The sequence below is a fragment of the Tachyglossus aculeatus genome, chromosome 2, assembly GCF_015852505.1.
Source record: "Tachyglossus aculeatus isolate mTacAcu1 chromosome 2, mTacAcu1.pri, whole genome shotgun sequence".
Classification (NCBI taxonomy): domain Eukaryota; kingdom Metazoa; phylum Chordata; class Mammalia; order Monotremata; family Tachyglossidae; genus Tachyglossus; species Tachyglossus aculeatus.
Genome location: NC_052067.1, coordinates 39,470,173 through 39,486,665, shown reverse-complemented (window position 1 = coordinate 39,486,665; position 16,493 = coordinate 39,470,173). Strand labels below are relative to the sequence as shown.

The following is a 16,493-nucleotide window of genomic DNA, read 5'->3' as shown; positions in this document are numbered from 1 at the left end:
CCTGCTCTGCCTTAACAGATGCAACCAAAGTCTCCAAGCAATGAGAATGTGGAAGGACACTCTTGTTCTCATGTCCTGTGGGCTCTAGGATGATGATGATGATGGCATTTGTTAAGCGCTTATTATGTGCCAGGCACTGTACTAAGCACTGGTGTGAATACAAGCAAATTGGGTTGGACCCAGTCCCCGTCCCACCTGGGGGTCATAGTCTCAGTCCCCATTGTACAGATGAGACACCTGAGGCCCAGAGAAGTGAAGTGACTTGCCCAAGGTCAAAAGCATACAAGTAGCAGAGCAGAATTAGAACCCATGACCTTCCGACTCCCAGGACCGTGCTCTAGCCACTACTCTATGCTGCTTCTCTACTATGTGAAGAGCACTGTGGGTAGTGAGTGTGCCTTGCTAATTCTGTTGTATTGTACTCTCCTGAGCACTTACTACAAAATAATGGTGGTATTTGTTAAGCGCTTACTATATGCCAAGCACTGTTCTAAGCGCTGGGATAGATACAAGGTTATCAGGTTGTCCCACGTGGGGCTCACAGTCTTAATACCCACTTTGCAGATGAGGTAACTGAGGCACAGAGAAGTTAAGTGACTTACCCAAAGTCACACAGCTGACAAGTGGCAGAGCCGGGATTAGAACTCATGACCTCTGACTCCCAAGCCCATGCTCTTTCCACTAAGCCGTGCTGCTTTTCTAAACCCAGAATCCTCCCTGAGCCTTCTCCACCCACCGAGGAATCATTCTGGGGCCTAAACCCATAAATTGACAACTGATAACCTAGTTGGGTGCATCCAGGCAAACCTAGTCCAGAGAGCCTAGAACTAAGGGCCTCTCACTTTGGGCCTGGGCCCTCCTGAAAGCCTCTACTCTCTAAACCCTTCCTCCATCAATCAATCAATTAATCTCTGGTAGATATTGAGCACTTTCTGTGTGCAGAACAATGAACTAAGCACTATGGAGAGTACTACATAGGGGTGGACACAATCCCGACCCTCACAGAGTTTACAGTCCAGCAGGGGAAACAGATACAAAAAATAAGTACACATAGAGGGAAAGAGCAGCGTATAAGGCAATGTACATAGGTGCTGTGGCATTTTGGGGGTGGGGTGAGTATCAAAGTGCTTAGGGGGATCAGGCCGAAGTTCACTGTTGACACACAAGGGAGGGAAAGTATGGGGAAGACCTCCTGGAAAAGGTGTAATTTCATTAGGGGTTGAAAGATGGAGAGAGTGGTGGTGTGATGGATAAGAAGGGACAGACCCTCCCAGGCAGGAAGGATTGTGTGAGCAAGAAGTGGATAATAATAATAATAATAGCATTTGTTAAGCGCTTACTATGTGCAAAGCACTGTTCTAAGCGCTGGGGGGATACAAGGTGATCAGGTTGTCCCACGTGGGGCTCACAGTCTTAATCCTCATTTTACAGATGAGGTAACTGAGGCTCAGAGAAGTTAAGTGACTTGCCCAAGGTCATACATGGATGATGAGGGAGTTGAAATTAAGGGCCAGTGGGTAGGATGGTGTTTGCAGAGTGAAGTTTGTGGGCTGGGCTGTACTGGGAAAGGAACGAGGATGGAAGATGGGTCAGAGCAAATTGATCCTCTCTAATGCCCTGGCTGCTACATTTTGGTCATCTTAGTGATTCCACTGCCTTCTCCCCAGACTCACTTGAGAGGAGCCTGGGTGATGGAGCCAGAACAGAGCACTGTTCTCTGGTGAAAGGTTTCATATACCTGTACTGAGTGCCCATGGGCACAAGGAGGGGAAATTAACACTCAGAGCTGGTGAATTAAATCAGGAAAGCCAAAATTTGAGGTCACACTTGATGCCCCCTGCTCACGTATCTCAGGGCCCAGTCACTGATACACTCATCCAGGCCTCCAAAAAAATAGAGTACAGACTGAGGGACAGAGATTCGCAAGTGGCCAACTGAATCTCTTCTGGTCTTCAATCCATAATCAGTCAATCCAACAATAAAGAGTATCAACAGAATGCCTGTGGCACACAGACCACTATATTAAGCACGGTGCTTCTACCCAACCTTTCTCTCCAACTCTTCTTTCCCATTTCCCTATGCTCCCTGTGCCCCCTAAACAAGAAAACTCGGAGAAATGAAAACTAAAGATGATGTGAAAGGAATCTTGACTTAGTAGGGGAGGGAAATGATATAGATGCATCTTCCCTTTCTCCTCCCAGCCCTCACCCATGGCCAATAAGTATGTAGTTACCATGGGATCGCACCCAGTTACCCCAATCACCTTTCCCCTCCATCCCCTCATTCGAGTCACAAGAAGCCAAGCCAATCAGCAGAATGGAGACCTCGGTGACTCACCGCTCCAACCCTAGGGCCCCGGCCGCACTTCAGAACACTTGGGGATCAGGACAGGTGGGAACCACCATCATCTCCTCCTTGCCTCCTCCCCAGATCCCTGAGTGCTACAGTCAGAGACATGCTGGGGTCTGTCACCCTCCTTCTCGCCACCCTGATCCCTGGTAAGTCACCTGCTTTAATACTGGGTTAGCTCAGCCTAAAATTAATCTCCTACTCCTCCTTCCCCATCTTCACCACAGTGATTTACTTTCTGCCTCCATTGCAGCTGGCCAGACAGTGCTCACCATGGACCAGCCAATGGTCTCCACCACCAAACAGGCTGGGACATCGGCATCCTTTCCCTGCAAGTTTTCTGGACAAAGCATCACGTACATCCACTGGTATCGCCAGCAGCCTGGGAAGGCTCCCCAGCGCCTGCTCTACTGTTACCTGGCCTCGTCTCAACACACTCTGGATTCAGGGTTCAGCTCAGACAAATTCTTCACTTACAAGAGCAATGATCTGAGCTGTACCCTGAAAGTAAGGAAACTGAGCATGAGTGACGTTGGCACCTATTACTGTGCCAGCTGGGACTCCACAGTGACACAGTTCCCTCCACCTCTCATACAAAAAACTGCCAACTCTGGTCACCAGGAGCAGGGCCTTCCCCCAACAGCTCCAATAGTGAATCTCACCCACTGCTTCAGTCTCCTTGGCAAACTATGGGGGCCTCCAGATGCAGACAGATGTGTCCTGCAGCTTTTTCCCCGAAGAACAATTCCAGCAGCTCCGCCCACATTAGCCAGAGGTTGAGCACAGAGCACAGTTCCCACCAACCCCTTCTTAGACACTGGTGGCCTCCCATTTGGGCTGTGCTTTAACAGAAGCCTCCTTCATCTCCAAGCAGCAAGATCGTGGAAGGACACTCTGGCTCTCATGTCCCATGGACTCTGGGACAATCCAGCATCATCCCTGAGCCCCACCCACCCACCCAGGGATCACTCTGAGGCCTAAACTTGTAAAATGGCAAACAACCACCTGGCTGAGACCACCCATTCAGTCACATTTCCAGGGGACCTAATCCACAGAGCCAAGAACTAAGGACCAAAGGGTGGAGCAACTCCCCCTCAATGTGAGCCTGGCCCCTCCTGAAACCTTCTACTCTCTTAGTCCCTCCTCCATCAGTCAATCAATCACTGGTAGTTATTGAGGACTTTCTGTGTGCAGAACACCAAACTAAGTACTATGGAGAATACTATACAGGAAATGGACACAGTTCCAACCCTCATTGAGTTTACAGCCCAGCAGGAGAGACAAACACTAAAATTAAGTGCACATAGAGGGAAGGAGCAGGGTATAAGGTTATGTACATAGGTGCTGTGGCATTTTCGGGATGGGGTGAGTATCGAAGTGCTTAGAGGGATCAGACCCAAGTTCACTGTTGTCACACAAGGGAGGAAAAGTAGGGGAAGGAGATTAGAGATTGGTCAGAGATGACGTCTTGGTTATGGTGTGATTTCATTAGGGGTTGAAAGATGGAGAGAGTGCTGGTCCGGTGGATGAGAAGGGACAGGCCCTTTCAGGCAGGAAGGACTGTGTGAGCAAGAAGTGGATGACGAGGGAGTTGAGATTAAGGGCCATAAGAAGCCAAGCCAATCAGCAGAATGGAGACCTTGGTGACTCACAGCTCCAACCCCAGGGCCCCGGCCACACTTCAGAACACTTAGGGATCAGAACAGGTGGGAACCACCATCATCTCCTCCTCGCCTCCTCCCCAGAGCCCTGAGCGCTACAGTCAGAGACATGCTGGGGTCTGTCACCCTCCTCCTTCTCGCCACCTTGATCCCTGGTAAGTCACCTGCTTTAATCCTGGGTTAGCTCAGCCTAAAATTAATCTCCTCCTCCTCCTCCCCGTCTTCACCACAGTGATTTACTTTCTGCCCCCATTGCAGCTGCCCAGATAGTGCTCACCATGGAGCAGCCAATATCTCCACCACCAAACAGGCCAGGACATCGGCATCACTTCCCTGCAAGTTTTCTGGACAAAGCATCCCGTACATCCACTGGTATCACCAGCAGCCTGGGAAGGCTCCCCAGCGCCTCCTCTACTGTAACCTGGCCTTGTCTCAACACACTCTGGATTCAGGATTCAGCTCAGATAAATTCTACACTTACAAGAGCAACGATTTAAGCTTTAACCTGAAAGTTTGGAAGCTGAGTATGAGTGATGTTGGCACCTATTACTGTGCCAGCTGGGACTCCACAGTGACACAGTTCCCTCCACCCCTCATACAAAAAACTGCCAACTCCAATCCCCAGGAGGAGGGCCTCCCCCTAACAGCTCCAACAGTGAATCTCACCATCTGTTTCAGGCTCCTTGGCAAGCTAAATTGGGCCTCAGTTTGTTTTCTGGAGCAAACAGGTGTGTTCTGAAGATCTTTCTGTGGCGAACAATCTCAGTGGCCCCACCATCCCTTTCTCATATGCCCGAGGTTGGGTACAGAGTACAATTCCCACCATCCCCTTTTCAGACACTGGTGGCCTCCCAGTCTGGCTATGGCTTTACAGAAGCCTCCAACATCTCTGAGCAGCAAGATTATGGAAGGACACACTGTCTCTCATGTTCTGTGGGCTCTGTGACCACCCAGACTCCTCCTTGAGATCCATCCACCCACCCACTCAAGGATTGTTCTGGGGTCTAAAAAATGTAAACTCACAACAAGACTACCTGGCTGGTACTTCCCCGTACAGATAGCTTTTCTATGGACCTTATTCTGGAGAACTGAGAACTAGGGGCCAAAGGGTGAACCAACTGGGCCCTACTGAAACCCTGTAATCTCTCAGTCCCTCCTGCATCGATCAATCACTGGCAATTACTGAGCAGTTCCTCTGTACCGAACATTGAACAAAGCGACTGAGAGAGTATCATTCAGTAGGTGGACACAATCCCAACCCCCACAGAACTTACTATCAGGAGAGACAGACACTAAAATAAATTACAAATAGTGGGAAGGAGTAGGGTTTAAGGATATGTGCATAAGTGCTGTGGTGCTAGAGGGTGGGGTGAGTATCTAAGTGCTTAGTGGAAACAGGACCAAGCTCATAGGTGACACAGAGGGGAGAGTAGGGGAAGGTAATGAGAGATGAATTAGGGAAGACCTGGAGAAGGTGTAATTTAATAAGGCTTGATAAATAGGGAGAGCAATGGTCTGATGGATGGGATGGGACAGGAACTTCCAGGCAGGATTGATTGTGTGAGCAAAAAGTGGATGAGGGAGATGAGTTGGAGGCCCAGTGAGGAGGACGGTGTTACCAGAGCAAAATGTGTGAGCTGGGCTGTAGTGGGAGAGGAGTGAGGATGGAAGGTGGGGCAGAATGGATTAATCCCTCCAATGTCCTGGCTGCCACGTATGTGTCATTTTAGTGATTGATTCCTCGGTCTTCTGCTCAGGTACACTTCAGAGGAGACTGGGTGGTGGAGCCATAACAGAGCACTGTTCTCTGGTGATGAACAGTCTGTGCTGAGCGTCCATGGGCAAAATGTGGCAGTCAATAACACCAGTAATGCCAAGATTTGGGGTCACATTTGGTGCCCTCTTCCCACATGCCCCAGGGTCTGAGCACAGATATGCTCATCCTGGCCTTGAAAGAAATAGAGTTCAGCCCGAAAGACAGAGGTTTGCAAGTGACCAATGGGACCTGTTCTGGTCTTTTATGCACAATCAATCCATCAACCAATACAATTGACAGAATGCCTGTGGTGCACAGGATACTGTATTAAGCAAAGTGCTTCACCCTAGTGTTTCTCTCCACCACCTTATTTTATCTTCTTATGCAACCTGAGCCCTCAAAACAGGAAAACTAAGAGACAGTGACAAGCAAAGACAGTGTGAAAGGTGTCTTGAACTGGTTGGGGAGAGAAATGAGATAGATGCATCTTTCTATCACCTCCCCGCTTTCCCCCATAGCCAATATTGTGGAGTTACCATGTGATAGCACCCGGGTTACAACAACCACCTTTCTGCTCAGTTCCGTCAATCTGGTCAAAAGGAGCCCAGCCAATCAGCAGAATGGAAGCCTCCGTGACTCAACCCTCCAAATCCAAGGCCCCCAGGCCCACTTCAAAACACTTGGGGCTCAGGGATAGGTGGGAACCATCATCCTCTCCTCTTTGTCTCCTCCACAGAGCCCTGAGCACTGAGGCGGAGACATGCTGGGGTCTGTCACTCTCCTTCTTGCCACCCTGCTCCCTGGTAAGTTGACTGCTTTCACCACCCTTTAGTCCTGTCTGGAGGCTGCGTTCTTTCCCTCCTTCTCTTCCTCTTCCTCCTCCTATTCATCATCAAAGGCATTAACTTTCTGTCCCCATCGCAGCCGGACAGGCGGCACTCTCCCTCGACCAGCCAGCGGTCTCCATCACCAGAGAGGCCAGGAAGTCCACAAAGATCTCCTGTGACTTTTCTCAGAAAAGCATCACATACATCCACTGGTATCGCCAGCAGCCTGGGAAGGCTCCTCAGCACCTGCTCTACTATAACATGGCCACAGCTAAACAGACGATGAATGCAGGATTCAGTTCAGACAAATTCTATGCCTACAAGAGGAAAGACCAAAGCTACACCCTGGAGGTCCAGAACCTGGGCACGAGTGATGCTGGCATCTATTACTGTGCCAGCTGGGACCCCACAGTGACACAGGTCCCTTTGCTCTCTGTACAAAAATATCACTCTCTGTTGTTCCAGCAACAAGGCCTGCCCTCCATAGCTCCAATAGTGAATCTCACCCTTTGTTTCAGTCTTCTTGGCAGACTATGGGGTCCTCCGGAAGCAAACAGATGTGTCCTATAGCTCTTTCTCTGGACTACTATCCCAGCAGCCTCATCCACCTTAGCCAGAAGTTGGGCACAGAGCACAATTCCCACCATCCCCTCCTCAGACACTCACAGCCCTACTCTGCCTTAACAGAAGCCTCCATCATCTCCAAACAGCGGATTCATGGAAGGACACTCAGACCCTTATGTCCTGTGAGCTCTGGAACAAGCCAGCATCCTCCCTTAGCCCCCCCAGGGATCGCTCTGGGGCCTAAACCTGTAAAATGACAGCAACAACCTGGCTGGGCTCACTCACGCAGCCATCTTTTCTCAGAACCTATTTAAAGAGCCAATGAAAATGAGAAGAAAAAACAGTGTGGAAAAAGTCTTGAAATGGTGGGAGAGAGAAATGAGATAGAGGCATCTTCCCTTTCCCCTCCCAACCCTCCCCCATGGCCAATAAATATGCAGTTATCATGTGATAGCAACCAGATTACCCCAATCACCTTTCCCCTCCGTCCCCTCATTCCAGTCACAAGCAGCCCAGCCAATTAGCAGAGGGGAGACCTTGGTGACTCACCACTCCAACCCTAGGGTCCCCAGCCCCTCTTCAGACCACTGAACGGGAACCATCATTCTCTCTTCCTTGCCCCTTCCCCAGAGCCCCAAGTATTTCAAGAGGAGACATGCTGGGCTTAGTCACCCTCCTCCTCGCCTCCCTGTTCCCTGGTAAGTCTGCTGCTTCTGTCCTGGGTTAACTCAGCCTAGAATTGTCTCCTCCACCTCCTCCGGGTCCTCACCATGGCAATTTGCTTTCTGCCCCCACTGCAGCTGGGCAGACTGCTCTCACCATGGACCAGCCGATTGTCTCCATCACCAAAAAGGCTGGAACACTAGCTTCAGTTCTCTGCGAGTTTTCCAACAAGGCTACCTATGTCCATTGGTATCGCCAGCAGCCTGGGAAGGCTCCCCAGCGCCTACTCTACTTTGACCAGGCCACGTCTCAACCCAAGCTGGATGCCGGATTCAGCTCAGACAAATTCTATGCTTACGAGAGCAAAGATCAAAGCTGCACCCTGAGTATAAGGAAACTGGAACTGAGTGATGCTGGCATCTATTACTGTGCCATCTGGGACTCCACAGTGACACAGGTCCCTCTACTCTCCATACAAAAATATCACCATCTGTAGCTATCAAGAGCAGGGTCTGCCCTCCATAGCTCCAGAAGTGAATCACAACCATTGTTTCAGGCTCCTTGACAAACTCTGTGGGGCTCTTGAGGGGTAAGCAAGCAAAAACTCCTCACTCTCAGCTTCAAGTCTCTCCATCACTTCACCTCCTCCTACCTCACCTCCCTTCTCTCCTTCTCCAGCCCAGCCCACACCCTCCACTCCTCTGCCGCTAACCTCCTCACTGTACCTCGTTCTCGCCTGTCCCGCCGTCGACCCCCGGCCCATGTCCTTCCCCTGGCCTGGAATGCCCTCCCTCCCCACATCAGCCAAACTAGCTCTCTTCCTCCCTTCTAAGCTCTACTGAGAGCTCACCTCCTCCAGGAGGCCTTCCCAGACTGATACCCCATTTTCCTCTCCTCCTCCCCTCCCCATCACCCCGCCTCCCTCTGCCCTACCTCCTTCCCATCCCCACAGCGCTTGTATATGTTTGTACATATTTATTACTCTATTTATTTTACTTGTACATATTTACTACTCTATTTTATTAATGATGTGCATATAGCTATAATTCTGTTTATTCAACAGTTTTGACACCTGTCTACATGTTTTGTTTTGTTGTCCATCTCCCCCCTCTAGACTGTGAGCCCATTGTTAGGTAGGGACCATCTCTATGTGTTGCCGATTTGTACTTCCCAAGTGCTTAGTACAGTGCTCTGTACAAAGTAAGTGCTCAAAAAATGCAATTGAATGAATGAACAAACAGATCTGTCTTGCAGCTCTTCCTCTGGAGTACAATCCCAACAACCCCACCCACTTTAGCCAGAGGTAGGGCACAGAGCACAATTCCCACCATTCCCTTCTCAGACAGGGGTGGCCTCCCACTCTTTATCTTAGATGCTACCATTGTCCCCAAGCAGTGAAATCATACAAGGGCACTCTGGCTCTCGTGTCCCTTGGGCTCTGGGACAATCTATCATCCTCCCTGAGCCTCACCTAGCTACCCAGGGATCACCCTGGGATCTAAACCCGTAAACTGACAACTGACAACCTGGCTGGGCCCACCCATGCAGCCATCTTTCCACAGAACCTAATCCAGGAAATTGAGAACTAAGGGCCAAAGAGTGGAGTAACTGCCCCTCACTGAGAGCCTGGACCCCCCTGTAACCCTCTAATCTCTCAGGCCCTCCTCCATCTATCAACCAATCAATCATTGGTAGCTACTAAGCACTTTCTGTGTGCAGGACACTGAACTAAGCCCTAGGTAGGTGGACATAATCCTGACCCCCATGGAGTTTACAGTCTAATAGGAGAGACAGACACTAAGATGAATTACACATATGGGGAAGGAGTTGGGTATAAGGTTATGTACATAAGTACATACGTGTTCTAGACTGTGAGCCCACTGGTGGGTAGGGACCATCTGTATATGTTGCCAACTTGTACTTCCCAAGTGCTTAGTACAGTGCTCTGCACACAGTAAGCTCTCAATAAATACGATTGAATGAATGAAAGTGTTGTGGCATTATGGGGGTGGGATGAATATCAAAGTGCTTAGGGGGAAAAGATCCAAGTCAGTTGGTGACAGATTCAGGAGGGAGGGGGGAAAGGAGATGAGAGATTATTCAAAGAACACCTCCTGGAAAAGATGTGATTTTATTAGGGCTTTAAAGTTGGGAAGAGTGATGGTCTGATGGATGGGAAAGGGAGGGCATTTACAGGCAGAAGGAATTGCATTGGCAAGAAGTGGATGACGAAGGACACGAGATTGAGGCCCAGGGAGTAGGGCGATGTTTGCAGAGCAAAGTTTCTGGGCTGGGCTTTAATGGGAAAGGAGTGAGAATGGAAGGTGGGGCAGAGCGGATCAATCCCCTCTAAGATCCTGGCCATGAACCAATAGGGAATCTCACTGACTCCCTCTACCTTCTCCCCAGTTTCACTTGCAAGGATACTGGGTGGTGGAGCCCAAGCAGGGCACTGTTCTCTGGCGATGGGTTTCACACACCTGTCCTGAGCCTTTGTGGACCCCACCTGAGAGTCAGGGACACCCAGACTCAGTGCCCTAATCCAGGACTGCCAAGGTTCTAGCTCTCACTTGTGCTCTCTATGCGCATGTCTCAGGATCTGGACATCTAGCTCTCACTTGTGCTCTCTATGCGCTTGTCCTTGTCCTTGTCCTCGTCCTCCTCCTTGTCTTCTCCCCAGAGCCCCAAGCTCTACAGACAGAGATGCTGGGTTATGTCACCTTTGTCCTCGCTGCCCTGCTCAAAAGAAGCAGAGTCCAGTTTGAGGGACGAAGGTTTGTAAGTGGCCAGCAGAACCTGTTCTGGTCTTTCTTCCACAATCAATTCCAGTGGCTACCAATCAACCTACGCATCAGGCAGAAACTCGTCACCCTCGGCTTTAAGGCTGTCCATCACCTTGCCCCCTCCTACCTCACCTCCCTTCTCTCCTTCTCCAGCCCAGCCCGCACCCTCCGCTCCTCTGCCGCTAATCTCCTCACCGTGCCTCATTCTCGCCTGTCCTGCGGTCGACCCCGGGCTCACGTCATCCCCCTGGCCTGGAATGCCCTCCCTCCCCACATCCGCCAAACTAGCTCTCTTCCTCCCTTCAAAGCCCTACTGAGAGCTCACCTCCTCCAGGAGGTCTTCCCAGACTGAGCCCCCTCCTTCTTCTCCCCCTCCTCCCCTTCCCCATCCCCCCCACCTTACCTCCTTCCCCTCCCCACAGCACCTGTATATATGTATATATGTTTGTATGCATTTATTACTCTATTTAATTTGTACACATTTATTCTATTTATTTTGTTTTGTTAATATGTTTTGTTTTGTTCTCTGTCTCCCCCTTCTAGACTGTGAGCCCACTGTTGGGTAGGGACCGTCTCTGTATGTTGCCAACTTGTACTTCCCAAGTGCTTAGTACAGTGTTCTGCACACAGTAAACACTCAATAAATATGATTGAATGAATCAATCAAGAACATCAACAGAATACATATGGAGCACAAGAAACTGTACTAAGCATGGTTCTTCTCCCCAACTTTTCTCTCCACCTCCTCCTTCACATTTTTCTATGCAACCTGTGCCCCCAGAACAAGAAAACTGAGAGAAAATGAGAAGAAAAGATGGGGTAAAAGGAGCCTTGAGTGGGGGAATGAAATGATATACATGCATCTTCTCTTTCTCCTTCCAGCCCTCCCCCATGTCCAATAAGCATGTAGTTACTATGTGACAGCACCCTGGTTTACCCCAATCATCTTTACCCTCAGTTCCCTCATTCCAGTCACAAGGAGCCCAGCCAATCAATAGAGCGGAGACCTTGTTGACTCCAGGCTCCAACCCCAGGGCCTCAGCCCGACTTCAGAACATCTGAGGCTCAGTACAGGTGGGAACCTCCTTGTCTTCTCCCCAGAGCCCCAAGCTCTACAGACAGAGAAATGCTGGGTTATGTCACCTTTGTCCTCGCTGCCCTGCTCCCTGGTAAGTCAGCTACTTTCATCCTGGGTTAGCTCAGTTTAGAATTGTCTCCTTTATCTCCTACTCCTCCTCCCTGTCCTCACCATAGTGATTTACTGTCTGCTCCCATTGCAGCTAGCCAGACAGCGCTCACCATGGACCAGCCAATGGTCTCCCATACCAAACGGGCTGGGTCAATGGCATCATTTCTCTGCAAACCTTCTGGCCAAAGCACCACCTACATCCACTGGTATCGCCAGCAGCCCGGTAAAGCTCCCCAACGTCTCCTCTACTGTAACCCAGCCTCACCTCAACCCAAGTTGGATGCAGGATTCAGCTCTGATAAATTTTCTACTTACAAGACCATGAATCATAGCTGTACCCTGAAAGTACAGAAACTGAGCATGAGTGATACGGGCATCTATTACTGTGCCGGCTGGGATTCCACAGTGACATAGTTCCCTCTGCCCCTCATACAAAAAACCACCATCTGGGGTCACCAGGAACCAGTCCCCTTCTAGACTGAGCTCACTGTTGGGTAGGGACTGTCTCTATATGTTGCCAACTTGTACTTCCCAAGCGCTTAGTACAGTGCTCGGCACACAGTAAGCGCTCAATAAATATGATTGATTGACCTGCTCCCCACAGCTCCAGCAGTGATTCTCACCCGCTGTTTCAGGCTCTTTGGCACGGTAAATTAGACCCCAACTTGGTTTCTGGAGCAAACAGGTCTGTCTTGCAGCTTTTTCCATAGAAAGAGAATTATCTCAGCGGCCCCACCATCCCTTCCTCAGATGCCAGAGGTTGGGCACAGAGCACATTTCCCACCATCCCAGAGGCTGGGGGCCTCCCAGTCTTCCTCTGCCAGAGCAGACGCCACAGTCATCTCCAAGGAATGGTGTCTGTGGAAGGACGCGCTGGTTTTCATATCACCCAGCATCCTTCCTGAACTCCATCCACCCTCCCAGCAACCGGATGGCAATCACTGCCGCTACCCACTCTGGGGCCTAAACCTGAAGACTGACAACTAACAGTCCAGTTAGGCCCACTTATTGGCTCCCAGTTCTCAGAACTTATTCCAGAAACCATAGAACCATGATCAACAGATGGACTAATTGACCCTCATCCCTCACTAGATCCCCAGGCTTTCCTGAAAAACACCCCGCTTTCCTTGCCACATCCACCAATTAATCACTGGTAGTTATGGAGCACTTACTGTGGTACAGAATGCCAAACTAAATGTTTGATAGAGTTCAATGTAGTAAACAGGGCACAATCCAGGCCCTGAAGGAACTTGAAGTCCATAAAGGGGAGACAGACATTTAAATAAATTACAGATAAGAAAAATGAGAAGATGTGGGAAAGGGATTGTGTCACACCTGCTTGTATTTTATCCACCCTAGCACTCTATACAGTCCTTGGCACATAGTAAACTCTTAGCAAACACCACCATTATTATGTAATAAAAATAATAATGATAGCATTTGTTAAGTGCTTACTATGTGCAAAACACTGTTTTAAGTGCTGGGGAGGACACAAAGTGATCAGGTTGTCCCACGGGGGGCTCACAGTCTTAATCCCCATTTTACAGATGAGGGAACTGAGGCCCAGAGAAGTGAAGTCCTTCATGGACATAGATGGGAGGGGGAGGGCAGGAAGTGGGGTTGGAGCTCAGAGTTCCACAACCTCTCCCAAAGCAAATCAAGCCCTAGAGAGAAGCAAGCAGGTGAGAGAAGTAAGCGGGAGAGTCACGACTCTCACAGCCTGCCAGGGCCTGAATAAAAGGAGAAAGGCCTGAGTCCCTGTTTCTCTCCTCCTTAGTTACATTCTCTGACTAATTCTCCAACCAGTATTAGATTCACCCCACCCTATTATAAACTCCTTCAAGTCAAGGTCCATATGTTTCTCTCCTCTTTTACTCTTACCTGGTAGTCCTGTGAACACAGTAGGCATTCAGTACATACTACTGACTGATATTTCAGTGTAGTGCAGGCAAGAGCATTTCATTTCTCTCAGGATTGCTCGAGTAACCTGCTGTGGCATGTGATGGGATCTCCCTGCTGCCCCTACCCACCCTATGCCTCTCTGATGTGCCTCTTCTCTTTCTCCTCCAACCTCTCCCCGGTGGCCAACAAGCATGTAGTAAGCATGTGAATGCAATCTGGTAGCCCAATCACCTCTCCTTTACACACATCTATCCCAGTCAAAAGGCAAGAAGCCCAGCCAATCAACAAAGTGGAGACCTCTGTGACTCATCTCTCCAACGCCAGTGCCCAGAGCTCAATTAAGAACACCTGGGGCTCAGGCATAGGTGGAAACCACAGTCCTCTCCTTCCCGGAGACCCGGGGCTTGCAGACAAAGACATGCTGGGCTGCATCACCCTCCTTGTCACTGCCTTGCTCCCTGGTAAGTCAGCTGCTTTAGCCCTGGATTACCCCTGTCTGGAGCTGCGGACTCCTCCTGCTTCTCCCTCCTCCTCTCCCTGCTCCTCCTCTTAACCAAAGACTTCTACTTTTTGTCCCCAACACAGCGGCCCAAACGGCGCTCACCATGGACCAGCCAATGGTCTCCATCACCAAACAGGCTGGGAAATCCGCAAGGATCCACTGCGAATTTCCTCAGAAAAGCATCACCTACATCCACTGGTATCGTCAGCAGCCTGGGAAGGCTCCCCAGCGCCTGCTCTACTATAACCTCGACACATCGAAACAGACGTTGGATTCAGGATTCAGTTCAGACAAATTCTCTGCTTACCAAAAAAAATATCAAAACTGCATCCTGGAGATTGAGAAACTGGGCACGAGTGATGCTGGCACCTATTACTGTGCCAGCTGGGATTCCACAGTGACACAGCTCCCTCTACTCCCTGTACAAAAAAAGTCACTGTCTCCCACACCTCCCGCAGTGATAAATATCACCCATTGTTTCAGTCTACTTAGCAAACAATGTGGTGGGGGGCGGCCCATTTAGCAAACATCAGTCTTGTCACTCTTTCTCTGGAGAATCCCAGCAGCCCCACCCACCTTATCCAGAGGTTGGGAGCAGAGCACAATTCCCACAGTTTCCTTCTCAGACACTGGTGGCCTCTCAGTCCTGTTCTGCCTTAACAGATTACACTATCATTTCCAAATAATAGGTTTTCATGTCCTGTGGACTCTGGGATCACCCAGCATCCTCCCTGAGCCCCATTCACTAGCCCAGGGATTGCTCTGGGGCCTAAATCTGTAAAATGACAATCAACAACCTGGTTGGGCCCCACCCTCCCGTGCAGATAGCTTTCCACTGAACCTATTTCAGGGAGTCAAGAACTAAGGGACAACTGCCCCTCACTGTGAGCTTGGGCCCTCCTGAAAATCTCTACTCTCTCAGTCCCTCCTCCAACGATCAATCAGTCAATTACTGGTAGTTACTGAGCACTTTCTGTGTGCAGAACACTGAACTAAACCCTAGGGAGAGCACCATATAGGAGGTGGACATAATCCTGACTCACAGAGTTTACAGTCTAGCAGGAGAGACAGACACAAAAATGTATTACACACATGGGGAAGAATAAAGGTATAAAGATATGTAATAATATTGATGGTATTTAAGTGCTTACTATGTGCAAAGCACTGTTCTAAGCACTGGGGAGGTTACAAGGTGATCAGGTTGTCCCAAGGGGGGCTCACAGTTTTTAATCCCTATTTTACAAATGAGGTAAATGAGGCACAGAGAAGTTAAATGACTTGCCCCAAGTCTCACAGCTGACAGTTGGTGGAGTTGGGATTTGAACCCATGACCTCTGGCTCCAAAGCCGTGCTCTTTCCATTGAGCCACGGAAATCAGTTCCTGCTTCTTCCCTTCTAGGTCCAAGTGCTATGGCATTGTGGGGATGGGATGATTAGGGGGAAAAGACCCAAATGCCTAGGTGACACAAAAAGGGGAATAGGGAAAGGAGATGAGAGATTAGTCAGGGAAGACCTCCTGGAGAAGGTGTGATATTATTAGAACTTAATAGATGGGGAGAGTGCTGCTCTGGTGGAGGTAAGGGGCGGGCACAACCAGACAGGAGGGGTGGAGTGAGCAAAAAGTGGATGATGAGGAAGATGAGATCAAGACACAGTGAGTAGGATGGTGTTAGCAGAGCGAAGTGTATGGGCTGGGTTATAGTGGGAGAGCAGCAAAGATGAAAGGTGAGTCAGAGTGGATCGAACCCCTCTAGGATCCTGGCTGCCAACTGCTAGGAAATATTAGTGAATCATCCATCCTCTCCCCAGGTTCTCTTCTGAGGAGCCTGGATGGTGGACCCAGAGCAGAGCACTGTTCTCTAGCAATGGGTTTCATATGCCTGTACTGAGCCCTCCATGGGCACAGCATGGGGGTCAATAACACTAAGAGCTGGTGCGCTAAACTAGGAACGCCAAGATTCGTGGTCACACTTAGTGCCCCCTGCTCACACGTCCCATGGTCTAGGCACCAATACGTTCATACCTGACTCTAAAGAAATAGAGCCCAGCCTGAAGGACACAAGTTTGCAAGGGGTCAACCAAACCCGTTCTGGTCTTTTGTCCACACTCAAGTATCAACAGGACACATAGATGCACGGGACGCTGTACTAAGCACAGTTCTTTTCCCAAACCTATATCCCAACCCCCTCATTCCCATTTCCCTTTGCTACCTGTGCCTCTAGAGCAAGAAAATTGGGAGAAAATGAGAAGAATAGACAGTGTGAAAGAGACTTGAATTTGTAGGGGAGAGAAATGAG

General features: G+C 49.7%; 1 protein-coding gene and 4 gene segments (V, D, J or C); all 5 read left to right on the top strand.

Moving 5' to 3' along the window:
- The first annotated feature begins 2,455 nt into the window (after window positions 1-2,455).
- On the top strand, window positions 2,456-3,129 carry LOC119941339. The segment is given in 2 exon segments: window positions 2,456-2,498; window positions 2,603-3,129. Coding segments are annotated over 2 exon segments (570 nt in total).
- Window positions 3,130-6,526: 3,397 nt separating this feature from the next.
- On the top strand, window positions 6,527-7,748 carry LOC119941333. The segment is given in 3 exon segments: window positions 6,527-6,569; window positions 6,691-7,088; window positions 7,659-7,748. Coding segments are annotated over 3 exon segments (531 nt in total).
- Window positions 7,749-7,812: 64 nt separating this feature from the next.
- Window positions 7,813-10,361, top strand: LOC119941328. The segment is given in 3 exon segments: window positions 7,813-7,855; window positions 7,958-8,268; window positions 10,230-10,361. Coding segments are annotated over 3 exon segments (486 nt in total).
- A 1,368-nt stretch (window positions 10,362-11,729) lies between these two features.
- On the top strand, window positions 11,730-12,779 carry LOC119941321. The gene is made up of 3 exons (XM_038761696.1): window positions 11,730-11,772; window positions 11,884-12,197; window positions 12,450-12,779. The coding sequence occupies exons 1-3, from the start codon at window positions 11,730-11,732 to the stop codon at window positions 12,777-12,779; spliced, it is 687 nt and encodes a 228-aa protein (XP_038617624.1).
- Window positions 12,780-14,103: 1,324 nt separating this feature from the next.
- Window positions 14,104-16,326, top strand: LOC119941312. The segment is given in 3 exon segments: window positions 14,104-14,155; window positions 14,280-14,593; window positions 16,144-16,326. Coding segments are annotated over 3 exon segments (540 nt in total).
- Window positions 16,327-16,493: the final 167 nt, after the last annotated feature.